Source organism: Lepisosteus platostomus, chromosome 7, assembly GCF_059453375.1.
Source record: "Lepisosteus platostomus isolate fLepPlt1 chromosome 7, fLepPlt1.hap1, whole genome shotgun sequence".
Classification (NCBI taxonomy): domain Eukaryota; kingdom Metazoa; phylum Chordata; class Actinopteri; order Semionotiformes; family Lepisosteidae; genus Lepisosteus; species Lepisosteus platostomus.
Window position 1 is genome coordinate 1,581,239 of NC_142617.1, and position 26,262 is coordinate 1,607,500.

At 50.9% G+C, this 26,262-nt stretch overlaps 1 protein-coding gene across 2 annotated transcripts in view; it reads left to right on the forward strand.

The window, feature by feature from the left end:
• The window catches only part of pola1 (polymerase (DNA directed), alpha 1), a 75,595-nt gene that overhangs the window by 23,859 nt on the left and 25,474 nt on the right, over positions 1 to 26,262 (forward strand). For both annotated transcript variants that reach the window (XM_088638430.1, XM_088638431.1), the window contains exons 27-34: positions 2,612 to 2,644; positions 2,963 to 3,055; positions 3,857 to 4,062; positions 5,383 to 5,515; positions 6,489 to 6,620; positions 7,665 to 7,839; positions 10,678 to 10,859; positions 13,681 to 13,812. In XM_088638430.1, the coding sequence (XP_088494556.1) occupies positions 2,612 to 2,644; positions 2,963 to 3,055; positions 3,857 to 4,062; positions 5,383 to 5,515; positions 6,489 to 6,620; positions 7,665 to 7,839; positions 10,678 to 10,859; positions 13,681 to 13,812 (1,086 nt within the window). The remainder of the gene's footprint in view (positions 1 to 2,611; positions 2,645 to 2,962; positions 3,056 to 3,856; positions 4,063 to 5,382; positions 5,516 to 6,488; positions 6,621 to 7,664; positions 7,840 to 10,677; positions 10,860 to 13,680; positions 13,813 to 26,262) is intronic.

Genomic DNA, 26,262 nt, shown 5'->3' on the forward strand with positions numbered 1-26,262 from the left:
GGGCCTGAGTTAGTTATTGAAACGGAATGTCTTTTTTGTCGACCTCTGTCCTTTTAAAAGATGTCTCGGGGCCCGCTGAGCCTGCTTGGGTCAGGACAGCAGTGTGACATTTGGGAGTTGGGAGGGGGGGGGGGGGGGTGTTCTGTGATTCCTGGACAGGGGTGGCCTCCGAGTGAGACCCCTGGGGCTGTTTTGTTCTCGTGGGGGGCAAGCCGGCCCCCATGAGCTGATGGAGAGGGGCGATGCCGTCCTGCTGTCTGCTGGGAGCGAGCTCTTTGCAGCCTCGCGCTCCTCCCTGGTGGAGAGGTCTTGCTAATTAAAAGCTGCGAGCTGGGGAAGCTGAGGTGTCACTGCTGCTGCTGCTGGTTTTCCGTGTCGACTCATTTTAGGATCCGGCTCTAATTGGAGAGGTCAGCCGAGGGGCTCCCTCTGCACCCGTTTTAATTCCAGCTTGATCCACTGCCTCTTAGTGCCTTCCAGCGCGCTAAATTTAGCCGTGCACTCCGCTTGACATTTTCGTTTCGAAAGCAGGGGGGAGCTCTGTGTCGGCGTGTCGGTTTTCAGAGGGGCAGAGGCCAAGAATTCCTTTCTTCGCGGTTCTGCGGGGCAAAGCCGAGAAACTGCTTCCTTTTTCTGCTTTTGAAACGGAATTGTTTTGTTTATTCCTCCATTGTACCAGGTAAAAAGAATAGGAAACTGAGAGCAAATTGTCATTTACAGTGGCGAGCCGGGGGACCATCTGTACAGCAGGGGAAGTATCTGGCTCAAGAGTGTCACAGCCAAGTCTCACCTGGGATTTGAACCCTCAACCCTCTAGTCTAAAATCCAGGACTCTCGACACTACACTGCAAAAAAGCTGTGGATTTTATCCTTCTTATGCACGGTTGCTCAGTTTCCACTGTCCACCTCTGGGAAGAGGTTGATCTTGTGTTATTAATTTGTAATAGACTTGGAAGAAGGATGGTGCCCATTAAACATCTCAATGTTAATTGCTAACATTGCAGCAATTAAAAATTCCCTACTAAAATGAGCCCTAATCATCGTCGCTTCGTAAATGGCTTGAAAGAGCTTTCAATGATTAAGCACTGCCTTCTGGAGAGAGGCTGCGTCAGACTTAAGTATAATTTGATTTCATCCTGAAATTTACAGACCGTGATGCTGAATAACATTTGTGTGTTTGTTTTTTAATCGGGGAATTTTATGTGGTTGCGTGCTTTTTGGGAGAAACATCATTAAGGACCCCACTACTGTAATAAGAAAATGCGATTTAATTATTTTGTGCAGTGTGGCTGAAAATAAACGGCCTAGTGAAAACATTTGTACGTGGCACCCTGATCTGGCACCTTCGACTATCGTGGACCCTTTTAGGACATCAGATCATACATCTTCAAAAGCTGTCCTGCCGATTGCATTAATAACTAATAATTCATTAATGTGGATTGTCACTGGCACCTGTGGCTAATCTTTGTGTTTCAGCAGCTGCGTCGTCAGCGCTGCAAAAATAATGGGAAGAAAAAGAGGGAAAATCCTTGATGTACGAGTGAATTGGGGACGAGTGGATTGTCAGCCGCAAAACCACTCCTGATTAAGATCATTAGCTGTTATTATGACTCTGCTTGTGTGGGGATTCTGAGTTCCATTTGAATGTCAGTAATAACCCTCTTAGCCAATTATCCTGCATTTAAAAGGAAATCACAGAGGCATTTTCTGTTGCGAAGTGTTGAATTACTGAATAGATTTGCTAATTAATTTTTTTTTTGTTCCACAGCGTCTGACATTAAAGGCTAAGTTCTCCAGCAGTTCCCCTCCACAGCTGTACTGCATTAAATGTATATGTTTAAGGAAACCAGAATTACAGCCATGTTTGTTTTGGGGGAGGGGAGTTTTCATGATACTTCAGTGGCATGTTCGGGTTTCTCAGGCTTGGTGATTCAAGGCGCTGGAGCTGTTCTGTGCTGTAGGGGATACAGAGGGAGTGCGGACCCTGTGGTCTGTAGCTTTTGGCACTTCAAGCTGATGCCTGTCGTTGCCAACTGGCCATGAAGTGGGGCTCGTCAGCAGCCCCGCTGCGATTGTCTCAGGTTCCTCCTGGCCTCTGGGGGACTTGCACATTTTAGCACAGAAGCGAGTTTTTCCCAAGTGAATTGGCAAACATCAGCAGGGAAAATCCATTCTGCTGGCATGTTGGCTCCCTTGCGGCTTACTTGGTCTGTGCCGTTTATTTGTGGCAACTTTGTTGGGTTTTTTTGTTTCTCCGTGTGCCTTCTCAGCCGTGGGGAAAGGTAATTTCTAGTTGTGTGTAAACCAGAAGAGCAGTTTGCTCTGGTCCAATTAGGCCCTTTGTTAGCATAATGGAGAGCTTGTGTGGAATGCAAACACAGAGGTGCTCCAGGACAGGGGGGAAAATCTTGCAGGAGCGACGCTTTATAAGTATGAATTAGTTGGGGTTTTTTTTTTGTAGAATGGCATTTGCACTTCTTGATACGATTCCAGAAAGTGAAGGGGTTATTTAACTTCTCCTTGAGCTCACAATAGGCAGAGCACATTGTTTAAGCAACCCGACTCTTTGTGCAAGTTGGAATGTAACGTCATCCTCTTCGTTCTCTTTCAGATCCTGATGCACACCAAGGACATGGTGCAGAAGGTAATGGGGCCACTGGGAACACAATGTATCTTCATCCTCCAGTTTCCAGTTTCCAAACTGGAAACAAAAGGCCAAGGCCATCAACTTCCAAACAGACAAAATATCCTTACTGAAGTGACTGTCACTGCTGTGTAACTTTTTTTGCTCAGCACTGTTTACTTTCCAAGATCATGGAACAGCTCCCAGTTTTCAGTGTTTCAGCTCATCTGCTTAACAGAGGGTTTTGGAGTTTAAGGAGACCAAGTGATCTGAATGTTTTGAGAACATTAAATGATGGGGCGATGGCGTTGTGACCGTCTGTGTGCCCCTGTGTTGTAGATGAACCTGGATGTGATTTATGGTGACACAGACTCCATCATGATCAACACCAACAGCACCAACCTGGAAGAGGTCTTTAAACTGGGAAACAAGGTACTGTTCCATTTCAGCCTTATAGCCTGCCCTGCACATCCTCTTCTCCGAACAATCTGGGCTGCAGTTTGCGTCTTCTGCACACATCGCAGTGGCAGGCACAGCCCTTGCTAATCACCCTCTCAGCTAATCGGATTTCAGCGGTGTCTCTGCGCGTGTTCTGAATCGCACGAGATGGCCTAACTATAACATCAGGATGGTAGACGAGTCCTGTGGCTTCTTCTCCACTCAGTTGGAGCAGAAGCTGACCTCAGCAGGCTTCTTTCAGGAGACAGTTGGGGGAGTTCCTCAGATCGGTTAACAGATGACGGCCTGTGAGGGCAAGATGGTCTGTCTGTAGACCCTCTCGTCTGTAGCCTTTCTCATGTTTGTGTGGCAGTCCCTGCAGTCCAGGCGCTGCAGGTTCAAACCTGGGCCCCTTAGTTGGCCGAGTCAGGCCAGGATCCCTCGGAGCCAAGTTGGCCAAGGCACAGCAGGGACTTCTGGGACATGTGCGGGCACGCGAGCGCTTGCGGTCACATCGGGTGGAGACGTCCGGCCCTTTCCTGCAGCTGTTGGCACGTCCCGGCTCTGAGGAGCTCGCAGGGCGACCAGTCAACAGCCGCTGGTGGGCAGCTGTGTGGGAAAAGTACCTCTGTGATTTTGCCATGTGGCGCAGGGGCTGTTGCTGGAGAACTGAGGCCCGCGCCTTTCAGCAGCTCCAAACAGGTTGGGGAGGAAGAGGAAGAAATGCAGTCCCGATGGAGATAATTGCTCCCGAGGCTAGAGGGCTTCAGTCTTTGCTCTTTTTCCTTCTTCCAGGTGAAGAGCGAAGTGAACAAGCTGTACAAGCTGCTGGAGATCGACATCGATGGCGTCTTCAAGTCCCTGCTGCTCCTGAAGAAGAAGAAGTACGCGGCGCTGTTGGTGGAGTCCACGGGGGACGGGCACTACACCACCAAGCAGGAGCTGAAGGGCCTGGACATTGTCAGGAGGGACTGGAGTGACCTCGCCAAGGACTGTGGGAAGTGAGTGTCCTCTGGCAGGGCTTGGGCGCCTTGCCTGTGAATACCAGGGCTCTCTCATAACCAGGGTTATTTACTGCTCATTCATTGCTCTTTTCCATTGCTCTCCGTCAGCTGCTGGGTTTAAGCAGAGGGCCACAGAGACTTTATTGGGGCATTAAGATCTTTACGACGGGGCTTTGCGATTGTGCTCTCTCCGAGTTCCCAAATGAGTAGAAAGCTGTCTACATCTCGTTCCCAGTTTACACGGAGCAGAGCAGATCGAAGATAATAGAACAGTCCCATTATCCTGGATTTATTTTCTTGCTTGTATTTTAAGATGGCATGTGCTCTTGGCACTTCAGTCGCCCACATCGGCTGCATTCAGTAGATCAGGCTCTTCCAGGCTGTGCACCCGGACTCTGCACTTCCTGTCCAAGCTTAGCCGAGTGAGAAAATGTTAGAAAGGTTTATATTTCTTTTACGAACACGTTAGTTTCCTTTAGCTTTTTCTTCTAATAAGTGCAATTAATGGTTTCAGTTGTGTTCCAGTTTTTTAAAAGCTGCAGTACGTGTGTGGTTAGATTCCTTTGTTTCAAAGGGGAACTGCAATGCGATGTTTCTGTTTCGGGGTTAGAAAGAATCAGCATTGAGTGCATTTCAAACTGCAATAAGAGTAAAATGTAGACATTAGTGTAACACCTCCAATTCACATCATAAAATAGACTACATTTCCAGGTCTGCGCAGCGCCATATTCTAATATTCAGAACAAGGCAACTAAACATCCAGTGACATGAAGTAGCCTTATGACACTGTAAACACGCAGACTTGTGAATACAGCTCTTTTAATCCAATAGAGATATTGCTTCCAACTTGGAGACGGTTTTGCAGATAAATAGAACTTACTTGTTAACTCTTCCTGCAGATCACATTGGAACATTTCTGCGATTAAATGTCTGCTGCACAACCTGTACTTGTTCGCTCGTCCGTCACATGACATTAGCCACTATGGAGACTAGTGAGCAGGAAGGGCCGCTTCACGGCGCAATTCGCCCAAACTCTCGCTCTCTCGCCTGTGGTGAGACCAGGGGTTTGCAACAACACGCCGGCTTACAGTACTTTCACAAAGTTCACGATCTTGTGCTCCACTTGAAATGCATAAAAGGTTTCTGTGCCGTCAGTGAATTTATTTGGTTACGGAGACTAAATAACCGGTCCGAGAAATCCAGTGGATACTTCCCATTAGCATGAAGTGCTGGGAGATGTTTGGTCGGGGAAGGTGCTGTGAGTCGCAGTAGGCTGCTGTGTTTTTTTGCTCAATAAGCCTGCGTTCTCCCCTTCAGCTACGTCATTGGTCAGATCCTGTCCGACCAGCCCCGGGACACCATTGTGGAGAACATCCAGAGGCGCCTGATGGAAATTGGGGAGAGTGTGGTGAATGGCACCGTCCCCCTCAGCCAGTTTGAAATCCACAAGGTAAGCTGTGAGAGTGTTGGTCCACTTGCATATAGAAACGGCACTCCGTATTTCCTGGGTTTTCTTCACATGGAACCACTTCTTCAAAGGCTGACAACTGAGCAAAACCAATTCGCTCGTTAGCCGTGTGTGTTGTATGCTGCGTAGACGTTTCCCTTCTGCCGAGAGTAAGAAGTCGAGACGTTTCTCTCCACCGCCGCTGATGAGAAATGAGCGAGTGCAAGCCCATTCTGACAGCGTGAGCATCTTGTACCGTGATCTGACCAGACCTCAGGAGCGAGTCAAGGCTTGGCCCGGTTCAGAACTGGGTGGAGGTACCCCTAGGGTCCTTCTGAGCTTTCCTCCTTTTGTGTGCTGGAGTCAGAGAGAAACGTGCTCTCACAGAGGTCACTCAATTCCAGGACACCCCAGAGAGTTGCACAAAAACAAAAAACATTCCTGTGCAAATACGATATCTGTTGCCGTTAAGTACAAAAATAGGCAAAGAAGAGGTTTTCAGCTTGGTTTAAAATTATTTAGTGTTTCATCATCTTTGTTTTGGTGTCACAGGGCTGTATATAGGAAAAGCTCTGATATACAGAGGACATCCTATGTGGTTGTTGCTCCTCTAAAACCATTAGAAAGCTCACTGGCAGCCAGTGTACAGACCCAAGCACAGAGGTGATATAATCAGAATGGCATTTCACTAAGTGACGGTATTATAGGTTTACTGTAGTTAACTAATACAGTGTTGTACACTATGTACAGGACCTGTTTTCTGTCTTGCGCTTCTTAATTAAGGTATATCCTGTGACATAAGCTTTATAACAAGCCCTAAACAATACTTTTGCATACACTGGGGTTCCACCCCATGCCTCCCTTGTCTGGCCTGAATCCTTGTGCACAGAATGTGTGGGTGCAGTTTGCAGGCCCGGCCCTGTAGGTGGTGCTGTGCTCAGGGATAATGGTGGTTATTGTACCCGTCTCCTTGCAGGCCCTGACCAAGGACCCGCAGGACTACCCTGACAAGAAGAGCCTGCCTCATGTGCATGTGGCCCTGTGGATCAACTCTCAGGGAGGGAGGAAGGTGAAGGCTGGGGACACTGTCTCCTACATCATCTGCCAGGTGAGCGGGACTGTGTGGGAGGCTCACCTCTCAGGCCTGAGCCCCCTGGAGTGACAGCAGGGCCTCGGCGCGGCGGGGATCCTCATGCGGCAGCCTGGCGGAGATGGGCGCTGTGTGTGATCGGAGCTCGGGGGCAAGCAGGGTCGCATCCCGGCAGGGGAGGGAAGAGCTGCCTGTGACACCCGCGTATCTGCTCCTCTTCGTCGTCTCCTGAGGGTTTCTGACAAAAGCACAGCTATTTCATGCAGGTGTGGGTGGTGCATTTCGACCCATCTTGACCCTCTGGCTGATAATAGGCTAAGAAACCCCACTGACTAACAACTAAAACAGGGAGACTTCATTACTTCAATGAAAATGTCAAAAGATGGCTAATGAATTTCAAGTTCTCTCTTTTAAATATATGTATATTAAATTGAGACGGGATTTATTGTAATTTCACACCTACGTTAGTGTTAGTTTCAATATAAAAAAAAAGCCATTAGCTCTTTCCCTTTTATACTTTCACAGTAAAATTGATGTTAATTTCCATCAGGTCCCAAGCTTTTAGAGTATGGCGGAGTGTATCGGTGTGTATATAATCACGGGTAATTGGAGAGAGGAAGAATGACAATCAATGTCTGCTGTGTAGCAAACTGCAGGATTTTACAGATCTGGTTTCTGGTGATGTCAGAGGATGTGTTGGATCCTTGCATTCAGTAGCTGGGTTTCCACACATCCGGGAAGATGCAGGCAAATGCCCAGCAGCCAAAGTGCGGGCTCGCGCTGTGTACATCACCACCGATGGAGAAGACTCTCAACACTCCCTGAAGGCAGCAGGAGGGCCTGTGGGCCTGTGGTCAGGGAAAGGAACGAGTCAGCAGTGCCGCCTGCGGCTCCAGACTTGGACACATGGTTTAGACCCCTTAAGGCAGGGAGTAGTTTGACCAAGTCATGCACATCTCGGTAGAATTAAACCACAGAAAGTCCCTTGAGCAGCAGCAGTGAGTATCGGCCACCCGGAAGTCTCGGTGAGGGGCCCCGAGCTCATGGGTGTTGTTTCCGCAGGACGGCTCGAACCTGGGCGCCAGCCAGCGGGCCTACGCCCTGGAGCAGCTGCAGAAGCAGGACGCCCTGAGCCTGGACACGCAGTACTACCTCTCCCAGCAGGTCCACCCGGTGGTGGCCAGGATCTGCGAGCCCATCGAGGGGATCGACTCGGCGCTCATCGCCACCTGGCTAGGTCAGTGTGCCCTGGCAGGGCTCCTCATTTGCCCCAGTGCGGCCCGGAGGCGGGAGTCCCACTGGCCTTTTCCAGCTCCCTCCTGCTCGTCCAGAGCCTGTCAAGTACATGACACTGCACAAGTGCAGGTTGTTGTCCAGAGAGCTTGCGAAGCCAGTTGATTCTTTCAGTCCCTAACACCTTTTTTGTTTCTAAATGACACACACGTTGCGTTGGGAGTGTGCACCCCAGAACCACTGCAGCTGCCAGACCGTTCCCCTCAGCCTGAACTCGAGGCACTCTGGCCCTCTGCAGGGGTGTCATCTTCTTCCAAACAAGGTGTCAGGTCATCACTGATGGTGTCAAGAAGTCAAAACGGCCACTAATTAGATCACAGGAAACAAGCGCAGTTAAAAGAGTAAAACATTCCCAGCTGACACTGACACTGACGCCCAGCTGCCGGCCTGAAGTAAAGAGCTGAGCGGGGTGTACAGAGATTATTTGTATAGTCTGTGGAATTGGAGGTCGATTGCGATGTCAATGCTGTCCGACAGCGAGTTATTTGACACGAGACTTCTAGCGTCTCCGCCGTTTCAGACCGTGATAACTACGTTTCGCCCCCTTGGGTGTTAAAAGCTTCCAGCAGGAACTGTTGTGGCGGAAAAAGTAATTCTCCAAATTATCGGCTTGAGAGCATGCATGAGCCCCCTGCAGCGGGGCCTGGCTTTCCTGATTTCTGGCCCTGCGGCTGAGAACTGGCCTTGCTGGTGATGGGGTAGTCTCCCATGTTAAACGCAGCCTGGAGCCTCCTGCTCAGTGGCTGAGGAGCATACCTGCCAGCAGATGGCAGCTCTTGAAGGCACTATCCTCCCTCAGGGAAGGTCTCCTGCTCAGGGCCTGCACTGGTGATCTCTCCCTCCAGCCTGGCGCTCTGCTCTTGAGTGGGCTCTACAGACTGAGTGAAGCCCCAAAATTATTTCAGGGCTTGGTTTTTCGGGGGTGGGAAGGGTCCCTTACCTTTGTCAGGCCTCTGCGGGGTGTCTAGGGGAGGCTATTCGATTCACTTGCCGAAGCGGGGAAGAATCGGAGCCCGAGGCTGCCAGGCCCCAGGCGTTGTTGTTGTTGTTGTTGCGAGCCGAGGGCCAGGAAGCCCCTGCCGTGTCGGGCCTGCTGCTTGTGGCTGGCCGGTCAAGTGGGGCTCTGCTGTGTTTCTTGGTCAGTTTGTTCCCTCCTGCACAGATACTTCAATATTTAACCAATAAGCCACCTCTGAGCTCATTTTCAGCCAGAAAAAAATATTTTTTTCCATCTGTGAAGTTCTAGAAGATTTATTAAAGTGCAGTTTTTAGTTTATTAGACTGGATGGCTTCAGAGATCCAGTGTTTGTTTGTTTGTTTGTTTGTTTGTTTGTTTGTTTGTTTGTTTGTTTGTTTGTTTGTTTTTAATTGTATGGCAAGGATTTTTCCGATTTGTCTTCGTGACCACTGGACAGCTCTCACAGGCTCGCCCGTGACAGGGTTTGACCGTGAAGCTCTCGGACTTTGAAACAATTTGGTTGTGTCATGCCAGGTTTAATCCCTGTTAACAGTGAAGCAGGGCGAAGGTGGAGACTGTGAGGAAGTGCATTAAACGCGTAAAAAAAGGAGCACTTTACTCAAAGGGTGGTGGGAGTCTGGAACAAGCTGCCCAGCCACGTTGTTGAAGCCGATACGCCGGCTGGCCTGGCATCCATGAGCTACCAACCCCACCTGACGGGCCCAGCGGGCTCTTCTCGCTCGTCGCCCTTCTGTGTTTACGCTTGACTTCGGCACCTTGCAGCCGAAGCTCTGGACCCCTGCAGGAGGCTGTCAAATCAGCACTTCCCCCCCATGTGCTTTGCGGGCACGTTTCTCCTGCCAGGGGGCACAGCGCGCCCCCAGACGGCAGAGCCAGCAGGCCCCTCTCTGCGCTGCCTGCCATGTTCTCCTCCCACACGCTTGCTAATATTAGCAAGGGCCTTGATTAGTCGTCGCTAATTAGTTAAAATAGCAGAAGGTGTTCTGCGTGGAGCTCTTTTTCTCGTGTCACTTTGCTGCAGCTCTCTCTTGACATGAGCATGCCTCCCCACAGCAGGGATTTTAGTCCTTCTCTAAAAAAATTTTGCTTATTATTTTTTAACGAGTAATCTCGAAGGGTAAATATTTTGCGGTTAATAAGAAAAATGTATAAGAATTTTCGAATCATTATTTTTAATAATAAAACTACAGAGGTACACCATCATTACATCACACGTAAATTCCCTTGAATTTTTGACCATGCTGATGTTGAAATTATTTTTGTTTTTCCACAGTGAAAGATTAATATTGCTTTCCCAGTATGGGTTTCAGTATTTTTGCAACCACAATAATAATATGGCTGGAGAGCTTTTTTAACATATTAATTTTAACAATGACAGTCTCTCCTCTACAATCCTTACTAAGCTGTGACATTAGAGTTCTTTATTAAAGAGGGTTTTTTGTCTTATTAACAGCAAGACAAAGGCTTCAAGATTGATTAAAATACATTCCTTTCATCATTTAACATTCGAATGAAGGGAACTCTTGTCTGCTTAAAAATACTTTTACATCTTTCATGCCCTGGGTGCTGTGGTACAAATGGCAGTTGCTATAGAAGTGACACTGTCAGAGAAACTATCGATTGCCTCCCGTCATGTGCGTTTGCCTAACACGGGGAAGAACCTTCCCTTCTTGCTGAAAAATGGAATATTCCCAAAGCCGTCGGCTCCTCGCGGCAGGTAGGCGCCGTCCACACGGGCAGCGTGTGGAGCGCTGTTCGCTGCGCGTCCCGCCAGCCGTGACGTCGGCGTGTCTGTCTCTGCAGGCCTGGACCCCGCCCAGTTCCGCGCCCATCAGCAGTACCAGCGCGACGACGAGAACGAGGCCCTGCTGGGGGCGCCGGCGCAGCTGACGGACGAGGAGAAGTACCGCGACTGCGAGAGGTTCAAGTTCGCCTGCCCCCGCTGCCGCACGGAGAACGTCTACGACGCCGTGTTCGAGGGCGCGGTGAGGCTGCCGGGCTGCGGGCGGGGGTCGAGGGGGCCGGGGGGGTTTAACACGAAGCGCTTTTCTGCGCCCCTTTGGCCCGTTGGGCTGAGGAAACAGTCCCGCGCTGCTCGCCACCCGTTACAGCAAGCTGACGAGAGACTGAACTCTCCCCTTTGGCTCGGGGGCCATGTGAGCGTGACCACTTCCAGACTTGCCAGCAGGTCAGAACTGCACATGGAGACTCAGTGGAGCTCTCGCGGAAGGGTAACAGCTCTTGGAGATGACAAGCTTGACGTGCCGGCTTTCCTCTCTGGATCAGCAGGCCTGCAGGCAGTATACAATAACTAGAAGAATTCGCTTCACACCATCTGCTAGTAGACCTCGGCAACAGAGCAGCGTACGTTGAAATCAGTTCTGTGGCCAAATCACATCCTTTATCTGTATTAAACTGACATACCAGCCGAAAGATAAATACTTCTTTCGAACTGGAAGATGACCACTGTGGGCAAGGGGTCTGTCTGGAGAGTGTCTCATCAGAGGAGAGTTTGATCTCTTCTGACACTCGACAGATTTATTGAGTTTGTCTCTGTTGCAACCGATACCTGTCAGAAATTTGGCCGAGGAGTTTGGAGAAAGTTCACGGGAGTCAGTGCTCTGTGCAGGTGTTCTCGCCTCTTCTTGTTGTGGGGCAGTGTTCTTGTTGCTGAAAAGCACCTTTGGGTTGGCTTTTCCATCGCAGGCAGGCAGGCACGGCCGGGTCCGGTCCGGGGGCTCGTCTCGCGTGGGCTGACGGAGAGAGAGGAGAGACCGACGCCGAGGGGGCAGACGCGTCTGCTCCCCTCCTCGCAGGAGAGCCTCGTGCTTCTGATCCGCTCGCTTCAAAGCCCTGCCTTGAAATAGTTCGAGCTGTTGCAGGGGAACACAAACTCTGCGGTTGATGGATTCGTTTTTTTTTCCACCTTCGTCCTTGCTAATAAGCCGTTAAGGCGGTCCAAAGGCTTGAGGTCCCGAGATGAGAAAGAGCTTATCGCCCCCATTAAAGTTTGCACATACTTTTTGTTTTTTGGGGGGGAGATTTTGGAAGTAATGAAAATTAATCTATGAAATATGTCCTGCAACTCATCTTTGTGCCGCAGCTGTCCTCCCTGTTCTTGAGGATCGCCGCGAGGAACAGGCGTCTGGTATGCCGTCCTTCCGCAGAGCGGGGCTGCGTCTGCCAAGCCCCCTCCTCCCTGGCCTTGATCTGCACGGGGAAAAATGAGCCCGAGCAGGAGTCTGCGCGCACACAACTTGCGATAAAAATGAAAACAAACGCTCGGCCTCTCCCCCAAAGCCTTGACATGTAGAGTGGACCGGCCCTTGTCAGAATTAAAAGTAATTATTCCCAGTTAATTTGGGCAAATGGCAGATGTCTGGAATGCCTGAGGTCGAAGCCGAGCCCAGCCTGGAGGATCGGCGGAGGGGAGGGCTCGGATCTGCACAGCCTGGCTGAGTCCTTGACTCTTGCTTCACTCGAGCTGTAAATAACGCAGAGTTAATTGCCCGAGTGTCTTTTTAGTTTGCAGATGGGTTGGCTGTCGGCACGAGATGTCGAACTCCGGGCTGTTCCACCTGGTGCGCGAGTTAAAGACGGGGTGGCGGGAGGAAAGGCGCTGGGTTCAGTTTTAGAACTTTTTAGAACAGTTTTAGGGCTGGAGAAGGCTTTCCGATCCAGACTCGTGAGGTGTTTGCTGGACAGGGCAATGCCTTTCCCTCGCCAGCAGCCAGGGGGCTGGGGCAATAACCGCGCGGGCACATCCTCGCCCTGGCGCCTCGGGGCTTCGCCCTGCCTGGAGAGACTTGCCCGGAGCTCTGGGGCTCTCTCCTCCTTCGTACGATTGCGCTTGTGACGCTGTCGGAGACGCGCTGTGGAGCTGCTCCGTTTCCTGCCTGTTCGTGGGTACAGTAACCGGGGGTAAAGTGGCTCGATTCGTGTTCTGGAGCCCATGGGCTGCCTGGGGTCGCGACCCCAGTGAAAAAGCCAAACAGCATCGGCAGCAGGGTTTAGAGTTCCCTTCCACTCCTGTTGTTGGGAAATCGCAATCCTATAATGTCATTCTAAGCCTACATATAGTTCCTGAAACAATTCTAGGATCTGTGAAATTATGCGACACTGCCGAAAATGATGCAACAAATTGTTTTGCAAGTACAAGTCAGAGTACCGCGAGTCTTTTCCTTCCTGTGGGCTGATGTCCATTCAGGTCTAAAACCACCAAACTAATATCTCTTGTTACTGAAGTCGGCTCTGAGCCCCAGCCTCATGTATAAAAGGCTAATGCATTAACACATACGCACCCCCTGCTAGGACTCATTTCAGAAGCAATAGTAATGCTTTGCAGCTTTGGCAAGCACAGTACAAATTGAGGTTGAAAATGGGATTTGGAATTTGCTGCCAGCGCATTCTTATTTATATATTTGATAGTCGCTTGCCCTCTAGGGCCACTGAATAAAACACCTTGACAATGGAGAATTGCTGTACCGACAGTTTCGCTTATTTCTCTTTCTTTTCTTAAAAAGTTTTTTTTTCTTCTGTTAAGGGAAATGAAATGTACAAATGGAGGGGAAAATGGACACTGTTGGAGGCTTTTCTGGTGTCCAATTAGCGCTCCAGTCTGGACTGGGGCAGTGTTCTGAAGTTTTTTTTCCAGGGGGAGAAGGAAGTGGGATGTTTGTTCGTTATTTCACAGCAACTAAGTGACTTTTATCATAGTTTCTGCACTTTACCAGGCGCCAGGCAGTGTGTCTGTATGTCTTTATAGCACGTCTCTCCTGATTTTTTTATTTTCCTCCTGTTTTTCAGGGCGAGGACCTTCAGCCCAGCCTGATGCGCTGCTGTGGTGACCAGTGTGAAGCCTCACTGATCAGCTTTCGCGCTGAAATAAGCAACAAACTCGTGCTGGACATCAGGCGCCACATCAGGAAATACTACAGCGTGAGTGCACATCTTTAGGCTTTAACTCAATGAACATGTTGTCTTTCTCCCACAGCTTTTCGTTATATAGAAATGAGGTTTGTACGACGTATTGACATTTCGTGTGAAAACGGGAATGCCTGTCTCTCTCTCCTGTTGCAAGTTTGGGTGGTTCTGAGTAAGGGTGCTCTGCTGAGCTCTGGGAAACTGCCATTACATCTGGGGGAGCGGCTGCTCTCTGCTTTAGATCTTTTTGTTTGGATTGGCCGGCGAGCACGATCTACCCTTGGTGCAAAAGATAAGGGCGAGAAGCTGAAGTTCCCTTCTCCGTTGGAAACGCGCGTCAGCTTGGTTTGTTTTCTGGCCTCCCCGTTGTCCTCCTGTTTCCAAGCCTGTCGGAGAGCACTGCACCTGAGAGGAGCCCCTGGCCTGTTTTCAGGAGCAGCGCTGTTCTGTGGCAGGCCTGGCTTCACGGTCTCGACGAGCTCGCGCCGGCTCATGTTGGTGAAGGGTAGGGCCCTTCGGTCAGTGAATTACCTGCGCCTGCACGCGCTGGCCCCCCTTCACCATCGCACTCGTCTGAGGAAGGCCTTCTTCTCCGCAAGTCCTCTGTGCTTGTGAATAAGTGCACAACCACCTGCACGTGTGGCAGTTAGGAGAGCGTGCGTCTCGAGCGCACGTTGGCCAGACTCTGGGATAAGTGACCAGCGTCGCCCGCGAGTTCGGCGAGGCGCGGCAGCGCTCGTTTTGTTGATCAGCTGAGCTTCACGGTGTTTGGTAGATGCGTGCGCACTGGGTCGAGGTCATCAGGACAGGAGACGGGGGGGCGCTGGCAGCTCCGCAGAGGCTGGGCTCTCCCGGGGGTGGGTTCTGGGGAGCAATGAGCTTCCGCCGCCTGACCCGGCTGGTGGGGAGTGTGTATCGCACGTGCTCACAGGAGGGAAGGGCGTTGTCTTCTCAAGGTGCTGGAAGGCAGACGAGACTTCTTGTCCCGCGCGCGCAGGGCTGTGCAGCTCGCCCGCTGGGCGAGTGTGGGGAAGCCTGGGAATCAAAGCCCCTTCCTGTCTCCGCTCATTTGAAAGATACCCTGTTTGGATCCGTCTTTGTGAAGGCCGGTCTTTTATGTCTTTTCGCCTGGCCGGGTGGGGAGGGGGGCGTGGGCCTGTGCTCGCTGTCCGCCGCAGGAGCGATCCCAGGTCTGCTGCAGGAAGCTCCGGTGATCCTGGCAGTCGGACCCTGGAGATGGCGCTTAGCAGGGGTGATTCTGGACAGCTGGAGTCGGTGGCACCTGCTGAAGGTCCAAATCGGGCGCTGCTTTGGCACAACAAACAGTTTTTAAGTGTGCAGTCCTGGGATGTCAATACAAACAAACTGCCACCGTGCCCGGGATCAGTCAGGCAGGTGTTGTCGTCAGGAGTGGTGGGTGGGTGGAGTTTCGTAAAACTCTCCCTCCAGACCCCCCCAGCCCCCCCGCAGGCCAGTGGCTCCGGCCTCTGCGGTTCGCCCTGACGTGGGTTTGGGGCTCTGGTCAGTCGCGCTGTCCAGCAGCAGCGGGGGCGCCCCAGCTGGCACTGTCTCCTCTGAGCCCCCCCTCCCTAGTTTTCGGGAGTGCAGGGCGCCCTCTCCGCCGCGGTGGCTGTGGGGCTGGCGAGCTGTCGTCTGGCTGGCGGCGGGGGCGCGGAGAGCGGGAGAGATACCGAGCATGCTGGGTGTGTGTGGGGGGGTGTCTTGGAACTGTCTGATATGTGTAATTGCTCGTAAATCACTGTCAGGAAAGAGCCACGGTGTTTTTTTTTATTCCAACTTAACAGTACTTTGGGTAATTTTCAGTAATCCGGTAAATACAAATTGTAGCTTGATTATCCATCTGTCAGCACCAGTTTTTAATGGATGAGTGCGTCAGCTGCATGCGATAAAGACATAAATAGGAAAAATATGGGGGGTCTAATTATAAGGCTGCAGTGTTGGTAAGAGGCCACATAAACAAGGCATCACTGTAATGCTTATTAATTGTTAATAATGCCTTTGGGAATGCATCGGTATACAACAGAATGTCTTTTTCGGCTTTGTTTGTTTGTACTCTGCCAGTTATTTTACTCGATTCCTCTGAATTAACCGATTTCAGTGGAAGTACCTGCTCCTGTCAGAGCTGTGCAGGGTATCCCGTTTCCGGAGGGTGAGACGCTGCTGAAGAGAGATCCGCTTATTTTTCAAGCTCCCTCTCGTGCGGAGTTGGGATTTGTGTCCGATTGCGTGTTGGGAAGGGTCTGTGACAAGCGACGGGACGAGCTGCTGGTCTGGGGAGGAGGGGGGGTTGTTGAGTTAACGACATGGCATCCTTCCCATCGGAAAATCCCAAAAAGCTGTGATTTTCATTTCCTTGTGGAGTACAGAATAAGGGAAAAAAGTTTTGATGATGTCGAGTTCGTCAGGGTATCGCTGCCCTGGAATCAGTCCAAAGGAAAGCAGTCGGATCCTTTCCCAGTCTCAGTGCCAGGGCTAGCCGTGCCGGGGTGGAAGAGCTGGGACTGTCTGGTCTTGGAGAGCACGAGGGGGCCCAGCCTACACTGGAAGGAGCTCTGGAGAAGCTAGTCCGTTTCGCGCATGTGCACCGATATGGAAACCGCCGCGCAGACCGGGCGGAACGCAGCTGTGGCGCCTGTAACGCGCTGCTGGGCCAGTCGGAGTGACAAGTCGCCCGCCCGCCCGCCAGGCCTGGCACCGCGGGGATTTTCGGCGGTGGGGAGGGGCCTGAGGGCGACATCACGCGCGGAGATGATGCGAGCTCAGGCGTGGTCCGCCGTCGTCCTGGACACTCGCCTAGAAGAAGCCGCCCCCCCTCCCCGTGTGCCGGGTGTGCCTTTAGTTTCTCTTCCCCGCTGCTGCGATTGTGCCCTGGATTGCCAGTTCCAGCTGTTCGTGCCGGCGAGCGGGACAGCGGTCAGCGCAGGGGGGCGTGGTGCTTGAGGAAGACGAGGCAGGTCGGGGGACAGCGGTCAGCGCAGGGGGGCGTGGTGCCTGAGGAAGACGGGGCAGGCTGGGGGCCGGGGGGCAGAGCCGCTGGCTCTGTGTGCTGCGGGTGAGGTCTTCCCACTTTAGAATTCCGGATCAGGCCCATTGCTGCAGGCTAAGAAATAGAAGATATATGAGGGCCTATAGGACTTCCAGCAGGGACGATTAATTCTTTATGGATCAGTTGAAATTTTCTTCTAGTTTATTTAAGCCTTATTGCTCAGATAAGACATGTTGTTCCTTTTTTTTTTCCAGTTTTGCACAGCAAGTCATGCTCAGAATTTAGAGCAGTCGTCTCTTGCTGGTGAAGTGTAACACTTCCTGAAGGCTCTTTGTGTTAAGTTGGTTTTGTCGGGGAGGGGGGAGCCCTGAGGAAGGGGAGGGAGAGTTTTTTTCTGCTGTGTGAGTGTCGACAGCTGCACCTCTGCGTGTTTGGTGACAATATTTAATCAGTCCAGTATTGCAGGCCTTATTGATATTCAACATAACCTCCACAGACCAAACAAGCTGGAAGCAGCAGTATTTAATTGCTACACACCCTTGAGTGGATTTGATGGACAGTGCGCAGATCCCTGCCTGCTTGGTGTAGCGTTCCTCGAGAGAGGGTTCTGCCTCCACGCCTCCGAGACGGCCCTGGTCACCGAAGTGGTCTGTCGGATTTTAAAGAAATGCTAGTGCGTTTAATGAGAGGGGTTCTTCCATATCTCGATGATTTGTGGCTGCCAAGGTGCTCTTAGTCAGTGTAGATGTCTCGATGCGTCCAGATTATTTCTGTTCTCGCGGTTCATGGGGCGCTTGTGGGGCTCGGTGCTCTGTAGGGGCGCTGGGAGAGTATCCTGTGTCGTTCGCCCTGCCCCATCCATCCAGACCAGTGCGCTACAGGCCCGGTGCATCAGAACGTTTGTTTTTTTCCCCATCGGCACACAAGTGGACTAATTTTCCGTGTGTTAGAGTGTTAATAATTACTGTATGTCTTCCTGTTTATAAAATAATGATTGCGCTTTTCAGCGAGCTGATAATATTTTGACGGCTGCTTCGTGCTGAAGGGAGGTAGCAGGCTTTTTGACAAGACTTTTAACTCTTTTTAATCAATCCGCTGCTCTGACTTGACGCCTGTATTTGGCACGCACCCGTTCTCTGTGGCCCCCCCCTCGCTGATTTTAACTCCTCTCTGTCCCCCCGGGCCGCAGGGCCGCAGGTATGCAGGTGTCATATCTTTGCTCAGCGGTCGTTTGTTTTTGTCCACGTAGCGCTGGTGTGACATGCGGGCTGCGCTGTTTCTTCCTTTTTGTTTTGTACTGAACATGCTGCATGCTGGGCCTTGTTTGTTTTTTAATGGCAAAAACTTTAGCTTTGTTGTGCATGTTGCTTTTCACAAATGAAAAGTGTTTTTGGAGCGGACTTTGCTCCAGTCGTTTAGAAGTCATAGGAAAAGTTTGGAGGAATGGCTTTATTCAGAGCCTCCTCGTTCCCTTTCAGTGTTGTTTTGTGTTTTGAGATGGATTTGATTTTGAGGTTGAAAGCACTAGCATTAAGAGCTGTCCCACTGATGAAAATCTTTTTGTCTTGTCTGTTGGTTACTGATATTGTCTCTTTGACTCTTGCAAACAGACATATAACATGCTGTGGACAAAAAGACTGATATTTTTTCTCCCTGTTTTTTTAATTTGTGTGATGTTTCTTTAATACACAAGTTAGGGTAAGCTCTGACCCACAACCCAGAGAACTGATGCTCTTTGCTCATTGATGTTTTGCACTGCTGCTTCTGTTGACATCTTTTGAAAATTCAGACACACCGCCACTAAAACCAAATGAGGTAAAAATATCTACAGACTGACTACAGACTAGAGGAACATTTAAAGGCGTCATTTGCAATGTGCCTCAGATATAATGGAGGAGAACCTGAATTGATTCATTAGTCCTGTCCAGTGTTGGAGATAAAGGGAGCTTGGCTGTCAGTGGAGGGAGAGTTGGAAGGACTGGGGCGCTGTGGGCGGGGCTGTGGGCGGGGCTGCACCAGGCCTGCGTCGGTGTGATTGGTGCACAGTGGCTGTGTCAGTCAGAGGGGCGGGGCTTCGCTGGGCCAACCGGAAGAATACCAATTAATAACCTGCATGGGACTGTGAAAGATGGAAGCTTCCTAAGTGGCTTGAAGTCGGCAGAACCAGCCGTGGGAAGGAGAGTGCGAGTGGTGTGTGCAAGATCCTGGACGTCCCCCAGTTTGAGCCCACAACCCTCCCTGAAAGACCAGTAAAAGATCTGCCTGTCGGGACTGGCCGGAATTGTCCACCCCCCCCACCCGCCTTCTCCACGAGCTGGCTGTTCCCGGGAGCAGGCGAGCGGCTTGGGGCTGGGGGTCCTGCTGGAGGCCCGCGGTCTCGGCTCCGTGGGCCCGGCTGTAGGTCCAGCCCAGGAGAGGGGCTGCGTGTGTGTGTGTGTGTGTGTGAGGGGGGAGGGGGGGTCCTTACTGGGCCACACCCCTGCGGTTTCTTAGGGAAGTGAATCGGCCGTGTTAGAGGACACCCCTCCCTCGCGCGCCGGCGGCCGAGCAGCTCCATTGTCCTGGCGGAGGTGCAGCTGCTCCAGCGCCTTCCTCTCCCCGAGAGCAGCGGACAAAGTGCCCTCTCCTCGCGCGCACCCCCCCGGCCGCCGGCTCGTGACGAGAGGCAGTGCTGCGGCGTTAAGGATGCCTTTCAGCTGGGGGGGGGGGGGACAAATAACGGGTGTTTGTTCCTTAAGATGAAAACGCAGTGTGGGATTTTTAGGGGTTTGTGTTTTGGGTGGGGGTGGGGGGGCTGTGAAGGGAGATTTTGGAGCGTAGTAGGTGGCGATGTGAAGTCAGGGCTGTTTGTTGAATATCCTGTTAAAGACCGTTAGCATCCTAATTAATCAAGTTAGAAATTACAGATGGTGCCGCCTCACCCAATTCTCATTATCAATTTTCTGCTCTCGGGAGACAAAGCAAATATAAATTTTGTGTTCGTTTTTTTTTTTTTGTCATCCCTTCCCTGACTCCAGCATCTCGGGGAAATAACAATGTGGCACAAAAGCCCAGTATTTACCTAGTTGTAATGTGGGTTGCCATGGTGTTTTGCAAATTATTGCAATTATGTTCGCCATGCGGGTCGCCCTTGGTAACTGGAGGAAAAAAAAGTGATAATCCTGTTTTGAACAAAAGGTCAAATTGCTGAATAGAAAGTCTTGATTAACTAGAAGATGTACAAAGTGGAATTATTTCCTACCATTCAGAGCGGGCTGCTGATCAGGTTAAGGCAGAAGGGTGAATAAGTACATCTGTTGATTACTGAAGTACAAAGAAGTGAAAAGATGTTGTCTTGCGCTTTTCTTGTGCTCGCCTTAATGGTGGCTTTTTTGTGAAATTTACCCATTTCAGACGCTTGAAAGAGGCAGCTGGATTAAAGGGAGAAAGATGGGGGGGGCTCTTTTTTTCTCTCTCGGGGGGGATTTGGGGTCTGGAATTTTTTTAGCAGAATGTAGGAGACACTAATACTGCTAATGAGTGGTGTGTATTCAGGAACAATCGATCTTGACCGTCCCATTTGTGCTCCGAGTTTAAATTAAACATGTTCCTGGAGAGTTGAAACGGCCCTTGTTGCTCATTGATTTCACATGAGTTTTTTTTATTGGCTGGCTTTTTTTTGGCCCTGTTTTTTACCTCTGTTTTGGGCAGTTTTACCCAATAAAACGATTGTGGTTTTATTGCGTTTTTTCCCCCCTCTGCATTCATAATGTCTAGTGGTTCGAGTAAAATGCTGGCGTTCTCAAACAGGAGTTTTGTTGCTTCCCCACCTGCATAGCCAGGTACTGGTATTGTCCGAGAAAGTTTTCCCCCTCCGTCTCTATCGCACATCCCGGTTGTCTGTGGACGTGACGCGATGTCCCAGGTGTTTCCCAGTGCTGTGTGGCTGAGGCCTGATGAGAAGCAGGTTGCTCTGGCCCAGTGCGAGGTATCGCCGAGCTGGACCGGACCCGAGAAAACCCGGAAGCGAGCCCCCTGGGCTTCAGCTCCAGAGCCGTGCGAGTGTGGTCTTTGTGGGGTACAAGCCTGAGCTGTGCCCTTACACACGTTTTTCTCATCTCGTGTCTTTGAACACAGCCTGGAGTTCTGTCCCCAGCAGCCCAGGAACAAGCCTGCCCCTCCCAGAGTGGTCTGAAGGGGGCGCTGGGAAGTCGGCCCCCCTGCTCCGATTTCAAGGAGAGGAGTGGGCTCCTAGCTCCCTGCTCTGGATGCTGGGCTGTGTTGCTTTGCTCAGTGTTTGGTTAAATTATGTGGAATTCATTTGACTCCTTTAGAAGTGGCTGTATTCACTCTAACTGTTAGATATTGACTGGTATAATTATGTAATTATGAAGCTTTATCCCGTGCCTTTTCAAAGAGAGCTGTTAGGTGTTTGAATTGATTTTTTTTCCTTTTTTTTATCCTGCCTTCAAATAGTTTTGTAGCAGCATTCTGGGGACTGACATATTAAATTAATGATGTCTCTTTGCAATAAAATACATAAATGTTTCAGCTTTCCTTAGACGGTGGGGGGGGGGGTAGGGGGAGAACAGTTAAATCACAAGAGGTAACAAAAAGAACAATTTTTAAGACGTGCCTGATGAAGTGTTTGTGAAAACAAGAATGTGTCATTTTGCCTCTCGTTTGAAGACGAGTGTTAGCCTTGTTTACCAGTAAGCCAGCGCTGAAGTGGTTGAGCATGTGTTTTGTGAAAGGTCAGTCTATTCGTGGCTGCAGAAAGCTGTTTCATTGGCTTTTGTATCCAAATCTGTCCTCTGAGAAGAGCTCTCTGTTCAGAATAGCCTGGACCAAACGCTTTCCAGAGCTTGTTCTTGCGGTTTGATTCATAGTCCTTAAGTGGCTTCAATATGGAACTTGTTTTCAATAATCTAAGATAAAATATCTTGAATATTTTGGGGGCTGCAAGCAATATGTGGTAGAGTTTCCAATAATCTAGCAGAGTATGCACAGTATGTTTGTTCACTTGTCTAGCCTGTTGGCACGCTATACAGCGAAATTATCCAGATATGACTTGTCGTGGAATTTTGATTTAATTTAAGCCTGTGCTCGTGCCTTGCTTCACAGGGACTAAATCTCAAGACCTCGGCTACTTTTTGTGCAGCGAATTTTGTCGTTAAAAGGAATTTTAGTTTGCTACTGACTCCTAAAAAAAAAAAACAAATCTCGAGCTGGCTTCAGAACCCGCGGTGACATCCCTGTGATCGTATTGCTGCCCGGCCAGCTGGAGCAGCGCGCTGACCCGTCTGGCCCGTGGGGTAGTCAGCCTCTTGATTGGGGACCCAGCAGCGTGCCTGGGCGACTTGCGCCAGTCTCCCACAGCCCCGGGCAGTCCAGCGGCTCCAGGGCTGAGCGCAGGCTGCGTGAGAAAACACCGCAAGAAAAAAAAGAGAGAGAGAGAGAGAAAGGGCTCAAGTCAACCCGGCTGCTTGGCAGGGTTTACATTCTCGATCGCTTAGCAACCCCGAAACTGGGACACCGCTTGCTCCCCGCCACTGTTGGCGCAGCAGTGGGGGGGCTCATCTGCATGACCATAGCGGTGTACAGTCGCAGGTCTTCTTCGCTTTTTTTCCCCATCATCGCGAAACTGTGCTGACGCTAACAGCGGTCCGGGCGGAAAAGTTAGTAAACTTGGTCGTTGAGCAGCAAAGCTTCCGCCCCCGAAGGATCCGTGTTTCTGTGTCCCGGGGAGGAATTGTTTCGAGGGGCATGTGGCCGCAGCTATCCCATGAGTGCACTGGAGGGCAGACCCAGCACCCCTCTGTGTGCGATCGGCCCGTCTCCAGCGCCCGCCTCTCCTTCCCGGCCGCGGGACAGCGCTCTCGGAGCCGGCTGGTGCTTTTCTGCAGCTTTAATGATCTGAGTGTCTGAAGATGCCGCGGCTGCGAATCCCCAGTAATTTGGTTTAGCTGTGATCCTCCTCGTTTTCTGCAGTCAGACTTATCAGAGTGTGCGTCGGTCTTATTGTTTAATGGCGCTAATGACCACGTGTTGGGTGGTGCAGTTGGCATGGCGTAGTGAGGTTTGGATTTGGTCTTTCTCTTCAGCTCTCCCCCTTCTCTGTTTTGTTACAGAGGCAGCTTTTAAGGCTGACGAAGCGCACTGTATAATGATGTGTTAGTTAGGACATCACCACTGCCCTTGAGTCCAGTGTCACATGAGCCACTTAGTGTTCTCACTAATTTGCACTGTATCTTTTAAGTGATTACGGGTCACAGTCTCAGCCTTTTACATCAGAGCCTTCTCCAGATTAGCAGACAAGTACACAACCTCAGAGTGTGATTTTCCAGCTTGGCAGCGCAAGCGTGCAGCGAGCTGGGCACCATCTTTCTTAAAGCAACACTGCGCTGGGCCTCGGCGCGCAGCCCAGCTGCAGGAGGTCCCGGGTGCCGGCCGCCCCGTGCCCCAGACTGAAGAGGGACGCGGGGGACTGGACGTCTGTCCCGTCTTCAGCTCGCCTGTGCAAAAGCAATCCCAGCTCCTGATCCATTATCGGGGCCAGGAGCGGAGGGCAGTCCCACAGATCAGGGATTTCGGACCGCGAGGTCTGCAGGCACGGGCCTCTCGCTCGTGTGCCTGTTGCGGTGGCGCTGCCCAGCAGACAACGGCAGTGCTTTCCTGCCTGCGTGTCTTAAGGAACTGGGTGCAAGCAGGCCGGTGGCAGGTCCATCAGCGGGCGAGCTGCCTCAAGCAAGACCTGACGGGAGTTTTGATGGTTTGCAGTCTGCAGAACGGTTCTTCTCAGGGCCAGAGAAAAATGTTATGGGAGAGAGGGAGAGGCTGTGTGGGTTGAGCAGAGCAGATCCAGCTTCGACGCCAGGGGGTAATGTGGGCCCGTCCAGCTGGAACAGATGTTTGTTAGACTGGTGACGGCATGGCGGTGCCAGCCCTGCCTTGCAGTGGTGGCGCTTTAACTCTGGCAGTTTATCGGGCGCTGTAACGAAGAGACGAGGTGTGTTAAGAACGCACTGATGGAGACTGACTCGTACAAGTGCACTAAGTGGAGTCGAGCAATCAGTTTCCACAGAGCCATTCTGGGGTCTCCGCACTGCGGGAAACATGCACTTAATGGAGTGTGTCTGAGGTGTGATGCGATGCAGGTAGAGAAACGGGCCGGTAGCGGGGCGGAATACGGTACATCGAAGGTTAACGCTCGAGAAAGTTGCACGGAAAGTTTTGGCGGCTGCGACCATCTGGAAATCGCTTACTGTACGTGCGCTTGTCCTGTCTGCAGTCGAGCTATTGTTGAGCGGTTACCAGGGGAGTTCCAGTGTTTGTCCGTCTCGACAAAAGGCGAGCTGAAGTATTTCTTCCAGCATGTCTGTAAAAATTAGTATTGGCCATGTGAGGGGGGGGAGGAAGATATTCGCCAGCCCAACACCTCTATTCATTTTGCTGTTTGCCCTCCACACGCTCTTTTATGAAGACGTTGCCAGAGCCCATGGGAACTGTACTGTTGATTCTGTTTGGCCCGGGAGCACAATGGAAATTAGACAAACAAGAGGGTAACACATATGCACTTGACAAAGTTAAATCTAAACACCCTGCATATGTCAAATTCAATTACCGGCAGTGTGGCCCGAGAGAGCCTTCTGTGGAGAACACATCGAGAGCAGAGGCCTAATTATCTAAACAAAACACGAAAACAAAGGCTTGAACAGCACCAATATTAATTCTGATTTAAAAATAGCTTGCGTCCTACAGCGGCACACAGATTTGATTTCGCCTGGATAATAGAAGCAGTTATTGTTGCTATTTGTACGGACAGGCATTCAGATAAGACGTACAATGGAACTTAAATAAGTAAAGAACATAGAGGCTGATAAGCATGAAAGGAGCTCTCCAGTGTTAATTACAATGGGGAGGAAACAGGAACAAATCACATTATCCTCTCGCAGGGAGGGGGATAGTTTCTGTGTTGCAGTACCTGACCTGCAGAGGTGTAGTTCAAAGACCCGCAAGGCAACACCTGTACTTCATGTTACTGCGCCCAGCTCTGCTGGATAACAGAGGGGCCTCTGTTGTTTTTTTTAATCGCTTTTTGTGCGAATCATTTCTAAACCTGCATCTTACTGCTTTCGCATTGCATTTTATTCAGTCATGTATGGACACATTTTTATTCTGTTGACTGGTTGCACAGCCTCTTATTCTTGGTGAGCCTGGTAATGCTTCCCTGAATGTGACCAGGGAGCTGTTCTGTTCAATGTAAGGTCTGCCTTTCCTGTGCATGGTGCGTGATCAACTTACAGACGGAAATCGTAATGTTATTCTGTTAATCTCAAATCTATGCAGGCAGAGAAAATAAAAATAATACACTTGCATCTCAATATTTAATTAGCAATTAACAGATTAAACAGAGATAGAATCATGTTAAGAAACAGCTAGTCTTCTTAATGTAAAGCCGGAGGAGTTGTTCAATCGCGGAGCATTATCAGAGGTTCTGCTTTCCAGATGGGTTATTGATTTATTTGACTGTTTCTTTTATTAAAAGCCACTTGCACTCGTAACCAGTACTCCAGCTGGGCGTTTTACTGGAGCAAACAGAGTGCTGTACCCTTGAGCAAGGCACATCTGCAGTCTCCCGCCTGGATTCGAACCCGCAACCCTCGAGCCCTAAGTCCTAGCCCCTACTGCAGAGTGCTTCATCTGGGTGGTTCTGGGTGTCTGAGCACGCAGATGGGGAATAAAACTGCCTTTCTGGGTTCCCTCAGCCTGTCGGCCTTTAAATCCTTGCTCGCCATCATGCCTCGCAGGAGAAGGCAGGAAAGTTTTCCGTAAGCGAGTGGGAGTTTTGCCCCCCCCCCCCCCCCCCGAGAGAACTTTCCCTCTTGCCTGCGGTGGCGCTGTGGGCCAAACGGGGGAACCCCCCTGGCGTCCGCAGGCTGGCCAGCGAAGAGCCCAGGCCGACCTCTGCACCCCCGTCAATTAGCGCTGCTGAGGAACAGGTGCTCCGCGCAGTCGGCATTCAGGGGTCTTGAGCTATTGTTAGGAGGCGAGGAGCTCCCCCTGTCATTATCCCCTCGTTACACCAGCAGCCCAGTTTAATGACAAAATCGTTCAGTCCCATGGCCAGTTGCACCTGTTCGAGAAGGGCTGAAGGGCAGCGGACGTCTCCGCGTCAGTCGCTGGGGAGCTGCGCTGGGCTCTCCGCCCCTCCCGCCGGGCATTCCCACAAGGGCTCTCCACAGCCGGGTCCGCCAAGCCTTTCTGCTGGAGAAGTGGCCTCTGGCACAGCAGCCATGAGCATCCAAACCTGGAACTGGGAATTAAACTCAAGTGTTTCTTTGAAATTGTTGCTCATTGCAGTATGAGATTACTCTGACCTGTGATTCTCTCGCATGACTGGCAGATCTAAGCTGGATTGCAATGAGTTGGGAGTAAATTAGGTATCCCACTGATAACAGGATATTGTACGTCCTGCG